This window comes from Alosa sapidissima, chromosome 21 (assembly GCF_018492685.1).
Source record: "Alosa sapidissima isolate fAloSap1 chromosome 21, fAloSap1.pri, whole genome shotgun sequence".
NCBI classification, from domain to species: domain Eukaryota; kingdom Metazoa; phylum Chordata; class Actinopteri; order Clupeiformes; family Clupeidae; genus Alosa; species Alosa sapidissima.
The window spans coordinates 6,000,317-6,007,816 of NC_055977.1; the positions used below are offsets into that span (position 1 = coordinate 6,000,317).

At 45.1% G+C, this 7,500-nt stretch overlaps 1 protein-coding gene across 5 annotated transcripts in view; it reads left to right on the top strand.

Annotated features, from left to right (window-relative positions):
* The window catches only part of col16a1 (collagen, type XVI, alpha 1), a 125,799-nt gene that overhangs the window by 73,279 nt on the left and 45,020 nt on the right, over positions 1 to 7,500 (top strand). For all 5 annotated transcript variants that reach the window (XM_042077547.1, XM_042077550.1, XM_042077549.1 and 2 more), the window contains 7 exons: positions 427 to 477; positions 633 to 716; positions 2,466 to 2,501; positions 3,305 to 3,412; positions 3,811 to 3,933; positions 6,532 to 6,585; positions 6,962 to 7,003. In XM_042077547.1, the coding sequence (XP_041933481.1) occupies positions 427 to 477; positions 633 to 716; positions 2,466 to 2,501; positions 3,305 to 3,412; positions 3,811 to 3,933; positions 6,532 to 6,585; positions 6,962 to 7,003 (498 nt within the window). The remainder of the gene's footprint in view (positions 1 to 426; positions 478 to 632; positions 717 to 2,465; positions 2,502 to 3,304; positions 3,413 to 3,810; positions 3,934 to 6,531; positions 6,586 to 6,961; positions 7,004 to 7,500) is intronic.

Here is a 7,500-nt window from a genome sequence, read left to right on the forward strand (position 1 = left end):
TTCACCTGTAGAGTTGGATTTAGTGGAAACTGCTGGATCTGATGTTTGTGTTTCAGTGTTAAAGTAGTGGCAGACTTTTTGGACTGTACAGTTTTGCGTAGATACTCTAACTGCAAAGGTCTTAGGGTATTGTTGTCTTTTCTGTGTGAAAACCACATTGTGTGTTTTTTTTTTGTTTTTTTTTGGTCTCCTGACAGGACCTGTTTGGTGTTTTAGTGGATCCTGAGAATGTGTTTTGAGTCTTGATCTGACAAAAAAAATGTTTTCTCAGTGTTGCTGTGTCTAGAGATACCCAGTGTAGTCACATGGGTAACAGCAGGACGAGACGCTGTGTACAGTGTGTGCTGAGGTAGCAGGCGCAGTGCTCACACACGCCCTAGTTGATCCAAGTCTTTTATTCCTGTCGTTTATTCCTGTCGTTTCCAGGGAGATGCTGGGATACCGGGCTTTGGCACTCCAGGACCCAAAGGCGATAAGGTGTTTGTCTCTTTCTCTCTCTCTCTCTCTCTCTCTCTCTCTCTCTCTCTCTCTCTCCGCCTTTCTCTCTCTCAGCTTGTGGTTGGGATTTTAAAATTGTTTTTTTCATGGTGTAACTGTCTGAGAAAGTACGACTCACTCTCTCTCTCTTTCAGGGTGATTCATGTGGTGTCTGCTCATCCCCCTCTGAGGTGGGGAGTCACTCCACCATCAAGGTGGCCGGTACCGAGGGCAAACAGGTGAGGACCTGAGCGAACAGGTGTACTGGAGGCAAACAGGTGAGGGCCAGGGCAAACAGGTGAGGGCCAGGCCAAACAGGTGTACTGGGGGCAAACAAGTGAAGACCAGGGCAAACAGGTATACTGGGGGCAAACAGGTGTACTGGGGCCAAACAGGTGAGGGCTAGGGCAAACAGGTATACTGGGGGCAAACAGGTATACTGGGGGCAAACAGGTGTACTGGGGGCAAACAGGTGAGAGCTAGGGCAAACAGGTATACTGGGGGCAAACAGGTGTACTGGGGGCAAACAGGTGAGGGCTAGGGCAAACAGGTATACTGGGGGCAAACAGGTGAGGGCTAGGGCAAACAGGTATACTGGGGGCAAACAGGTTTACTGGGGCAAATAGGAAAACAGAGGGCAAACAGATGAGGGCAAACTGGTAGACCAAGGGTTCCATTGCTCTGCTGTAGTACCATGTTTAAAACATCTATCAAACCAAAGGCCACGTGCCATCATCTTTTCTCATCTGGAATATCATGGTGGTAATGACTATGCTTTTAAAAATGAAGGACACACAAGGAAATTAACTAACAGTAAATCCTAATGAACTGGAGCAATACAAGTGCAAATAAACAATGATACATCACATTATCAGTGGGGCAAGTCATTAGTGCTCGAGCATTATACATCTCATGGGATAGCTATCCGTTTAGAGTGAACCAAATCCTCAGTAAACCTGTTTGAAGTTTCTAATAAAAGGAAGGTTGTTACCTTAAGAGAGCTTCTTAGCTGATGTAATCTTCAGGAAATTAATGCAAGTCTGCAGTCGTTTTTGTAGTTTGTTTTGTGTGTGTGTGTGTGTGTGTGTGTGTGTGTGTGTGTGTGTGTGTGTGTGTGAAAACAACCTCAGGCTGAGACATAACATTGTCTTGGAATGTCTTTGTGCCTGGGTGAGAAGGTTAAGCTGGTACATTATTTCAATAAGCTTCCTTTTAAAAAACATGAAATAATTCCTCTTGAACATGATAAAATAAATAGCTTCAGTTCAACCAGCCCAGATTAAGTTCACTTCGACACTCGGAAAGTGCCGGAAGCTCCAGTTCAAGCGGTTGTTGCAATGTTCATGCAAAGCAGAGCAGTTTGCTGAAGTATCGCCTTTGGTGAAGCAGTGATGCAGAGCCGCAGGCTTACGAGCTCATCTCCCCCCTCTCTCTGTGAACCAAAGTCTGAAATGGGGTGTGATAATGGTGTGTGTACAAATGGGACACACACACACAGCCGGGGCGAAAAGGAGCTTTGGGGTGCAAGTACGTTTTGGACTGCTGGACAAAAGCACAAGTCACCGCAATAACGATAAAGTTTGCACACCAGACATACTGTAGCTCCCAAGCAAACACTTAAAGGAACCGTGTGTAAGAAATTTATTTCTATTAATCATAAAATGGCCCTGATAAGTCACTAAACATTGAGAAATCATGTTTATTTCAAATACTTATATCACTGACAACAGTAGTCCGGCCAGGATATTGTCATTTAAAAAGTGAAGTTGCAGCCCTCAGCTGATGTTGATGTTGTGTTTTGTCATGTCATGTTGTGTTTTGGCCTGATGCGCCACCCTCCACCTAACTACTAATCACGAAGTCAGTAGTGTATCGGCATCCGGGTTGGCAACCTCGAGTTAGGGGGGTTCCTTTAATGGTGTGACGTTTCGAGGCAAGCCCTTCCTCAGACGTGCAGTAAAGGTCTCATGTCCTCTTTCTGTCCTCAGGGTCCACCTGGGCTGGCAGGATCTAAAGGCGAGAAGGTGAGCATGGCGTAGAGACCCTTTAAAGCCATAAAGTGGCGATGTGGAATATGTTAAAGGAGCCATAACTGTTTTGTTTTTTTTTTTTCCCCACACTGCTCCTAACCCTAACCCTAGCCTGCAGCATTACAGTAATAAATCTCTGAGGGCTTACAGCATTATGGTAATATATCTCTGAATACATCAACTAGAAGGGCGCTCACAGTGTGCAGTGTTTTGCCCAGGCGCAATGCTGTCTCCCAGTGCTGCACATCAGAAAGGGCGCGAGAGCTTCTCCCTTTGGCACATGCTACAACTCTCCACCCAGTGTCATGGCAACTGGGCCATCCCGCCAGACAAACACACACATCACTCCTGATGCTCCCCAACAGTTATGCTGTGCATTTTACAAACTTTGTGTCTCTATTTCAGTCAGACATGTTTGTGCATTTTCCTCACACATAATAAAAATGTACCGTAATTTCCCAACTATTATAGCCAATGTTTACATTGATTTTGTGAAATTTCTTCAGCTATGAGTGAGGTTAAGACACAGATGCAGTTAATATGGTATTAATATTTTTTTTTTACTTGCATAAAACACTGTCCCGCGATTTATACACAATGCAGCTAATACACAGGAAATTACTGTATGAATTGATTAGATAAGATGGTTCTGTAATAGCTAAATTCCTCTTCCTAAATGTAGTTTGGAGACATGTTTCATTAATACAAAAAATCCTAAATGTCATTCTAAACTGAGATATGAGAGGATTTCAGAGTTAGGACGCTTCTGTAATGAGGACGCTGGTTGCGTTCCATAGGGTGACCAGGGGTTGCAGGGAGACCCGGGCACCAATGGCAGTCCGGGTGTGCCAGGACTGCCAGGAGACTCTGGGCGAGATGGCGTGGCTGGCATTAAAGGAGAGAAGGTGGGTGCTCCTACTGTCAGCCAGTAGCATGTCATAGTTATGTCAATATATCATATGTACCGTATTTTCCGGACTATAAGTCGCACCTGAGTATAAGTCGCACCAGTGAAAAAATGTGTCATGAAGAGGAACATATATAAATATATAAATATATAATATATAAATATATATATGTTGCACCTGAGTCGCAGGACCAGCCAAACTATGAAAAAAAAACTGTGACTTATAGTCCGGAAAATACGGTAAATGTAAAATATTTTTAAAGTTGGACAATAAACTGTATTTTACAATGTTTTACATCAGCCACAACTGTTGTAGTCTCTTGTGACCTTGAAGTTCCAGCGCGCAAGAGTTGAATGTTGCATTCATGTTTGAACTCTTTGATGACCTGTTGCCAGGGAGACGCTTGTGACAGCTGTCCATCACTCCCTGAGGGGCTGACGAATGTGGTGGGCTTGCCCGGAGCCAAAGGGGAGAGGGGTGAACCAGGAGTAGCTGGAGTGGGCAAACCAGGGAAACACGTAAGTGTGTGTGTGTGTATGTGTGTGTGTATATGTGTGTGTGTGTGTGTGTGTGTGTTTGTGTGTGTGTGTGTGTGTGTGTGTGTGTGTGTGTGTGTGTGTGTGTGTGTGTGTGCATGTACTGTATGTTTGTGTGTGTTTGTGTGTGTGTGTGTGTGTGTGTGTGTGTGTGTGTGTGTGTGTGTGTGTGTGTGTGTGTTTGTGTGTGTGTGTTTGTGTGCGTGTCTGTGTGTGTGTGTCTGTGTGTTTGTGTGTGTGTGCATGGATACATGTGTTGTGTGTTTGCTCGTGTGTGTGTATGAAGGCTTTCTACAACAATCTGATGTGGTGGTTATAAGGGATAAGGCAATACATTAATAATATTGTGTAATATAATAATAACATTGTGTAACTTAATAATAATGTGGCTGCTGTGTTTGACATGAATCCACCATGCTCTGAGATACCCTTAGGATATAGTCTGCTGGTTTTTCATTCTGTTATAAATAATGAACAATGAAATAAATATTTCAGATGTTTTTACATTTTCATGCATAGTTTACTATTTTGAAACCGTGGATGAGTCTTATGGAGAGACACTACTGCCAATAGTTTAAATAAAAACATCAGGGATATTTAATCTAGTTTGGCTTGATGTGAATCACAGGGATGAAATAAAGGCGTGATGATAATTTTAGTGTCAAACAAACTCAGTCAGTGACATTCAAACTTAAAGGGACACCAGGCAAGCCTGATGCTTTTTCTCTATGAAACTCCCCCTCGCTCGGTCTGAAGCTCTTTTCCTTTTCTTTGCGTCTTCCGTCAAGGGTTTTCACTGCTTCTTCGCCGGCTCTGCCATTATACACACGTTTGCAACAATCGCTAGCGTTTTGTTAGCCTGCCTCTGTGCTGTGAATGCAGGATGTAAACTGATCCTGCTTCGGTCGGCGGGTACGACACTAAACTTGCAAGCGCGATATTCTTCCTACAGGCAGTAGGGGCGGGCGAGAGAGTCTTCATTCGCCCTGTAATGAGTCATTTAACCATATACCGACTTACGAAGATGAGTAATTAACACGAAAACGTTGCCTGGTGTCCCTTTAATGCATTTAATTAAACATATGTTTTTTTATCTCATACATGAATGTACACGATTTTAAATTGGGTGGCGTGAACTCTGCTTTGATGTACTGCCATGCACTGAGAGGCTGTATTACCCTGTAAAAACTGAAAAAGCCCTCGAGGCCACGAAGGCAGATCCCAACACACACACACAACACACACACAACACACACACAACACACAACACACAGGTAGAGTTCAGGTGAGGCTCGTGAAGACAGCAGATGGTTATGCATGAATGAAATGAGACTGTTTGTTTGAAATGAGAATGTTTTGTAGCCTGGAAAATCCAGACCCTGGTAATCTACAAAGATTAAGGGTCTGGCCACGAACAGGGACGGCACCAAGCATGCATTTGAAAATCTCACTGCACACAGTTGAATAACACTAGACCAATGTTTACTCAGAATGATTCCGGACTTCGACGCAAGAGTCTATATCAGAGACGATTTAATTGGTTTCACGGGATGCAAGGGGTAAAAGTAACGTGCATCATTGCTCATTGCCAGAGTGTCTCGCAGAGACAATTCCATTGTGCTCTCGCGAGACCTCTGGATTTCCAGGGTAGGTGTTTTGAGGATCTTTCAATGAATGCATGGATTATATAGAGCTGTAGTGTTTTTAATGAGTATTTGAACTAGACTGAACACATGCGAATCAGTGTCCATGTGCATTATGCAGCCGCCGCTGATATGCGTGGCATGTAGGGCCTCAGTGCAAATGGGGTCATGGGGAAAACCATATGGGCTGGGCTCGAAACTTTTTTGCCTGCAATGCAAAGATGAGAAGGGGGGTGGGAGGTGGGGGGATGCTAAATCAGCTGTGTAATGGGTTGGGCCATTGAACTGACATCAGCTGACGTGACACATATTGCTGAGATGTGTGTGGCGTGGTTTAGCATTTGCAGGCAATACAATGAAGCAATGAGTGTGTGTGTGTGTGTGTGTGTGTGTGTGTGTGTGTGTGTGTGTGTGTGTGTGTGTGTGTGTGTGTATCTGTGTGCGTGTGTGTGTGTGCGTGCGCGTACGTGTGTGTGTGTGCGTGTGTGTGTGTGTGTGTGTGTGCGTGTGTGTGTGCGTGTGTGTGTGTGTGTGCGTGTAAGTGTGTGTGTGTGCGTGTGTGTGCGTGTAAGTGTGTATGTGTATGTGTCTCACTGCCAATGCAATGAAGCCATACAGTACGTATGGTCATCTCCTAATGAAATGGCCCTGTGCTGGCCAATCTGTGACTAATGTGTTTAGTGTTGGGAAGTCCACATATGGCTCATTACAGTAGCGATGCCTAGACCAGTGACAGCCTGGATAGACTGAATGAGCTGTTTAATGGTGCAAGTGCGTCTCATATGGATTAACAGACTCTGTGCTGTCCGATGTCTCCAAATGCCCTTCCGTAATGTCATGACTGTGAAGTTGAGTTCGGGGTTTTAAGATGCTGCTCATTCTTTGACTCACTCTTTGACTCACTCTTTGACTCATTGTGTTGTTCTCCCGTCTCTAGGGTCAGCCAGGTCTTCCTGGGGTGCAGGGGCCTCCGGGACCTAAAGGAATGCAGGTGCGTGCGTGCATGCGTGTGTTTGTGTGTGTGTATGTGTGTCGGGGGGGGTGTGTTTGTGCATGTGCACATGCTTACGTGTGAGTGTGTGTGCGTGTGTGTGTGTGTGTGCCTGTATGAGGATGTGCTTTGTGTGTGTGTGTGGGCATGCATATGTGAGTGCATGCTTTCATGCAAGTGTGTGTGTGTGCATGCATGTGCATGTGTGTGTGTGTGTGCATGTGTGTGTGTGTGTGTGTGCATGCATGTGTGTGTGTGTGTGTGTGTGTGTGTGTGTGTGTGTGTGTGTGTGTGTGTGTGTGTGAGAGAGTGTGTGAGTGTGTGTGTGTGTGCATAAGCAGGACGGGTCTAATGACTGTATGTGTATCTCATCCAGGGTGACCCAGGACCTGCTGCTGTTGGACTTCCTGGACCACAGGTGTCATTCACACTAATCTCTCAGAGCACTATTTCACACCATTGACATAAAGATTGGTTACACACACTTCATAAACCTGTGTGGAGGTGCAGCTTTAGGTTCATACAACTGTGTGGAGGTGCAGCTTTAGGTTTATATTCCTGTGTGGAGGTGCTGTTTAGAGTCCTGTGAGGAGGTGCTGTTTAGGGTCCTGTGAGGAGGTGCTGTTTAGAGTCATGTGCTGTTTAGAGTCCTGTGAGGAGGTGCTGTTTAGAGTCATGTGCTGTTTAGAGTCCTGTGCTGTTTAGGGTCCTGTGAGGAGGTGCTGTTTAGAGTGATGTGCTGTTTAGAGTCCTGTGCTGTTTAGGGTCCTGTGAGGAGGTGCTGTTTAGAGTCCTGTGAGGAGGTGCTGTTTAGAGTCCTGTTAGAATGGTTATTGACTCTGCTTGGGTTTTCTCCTCCTCGTCTTCTTATCCTCATATTTTGGCCTCTCTGTCTCCATCTTTCTCTCTCCCTCT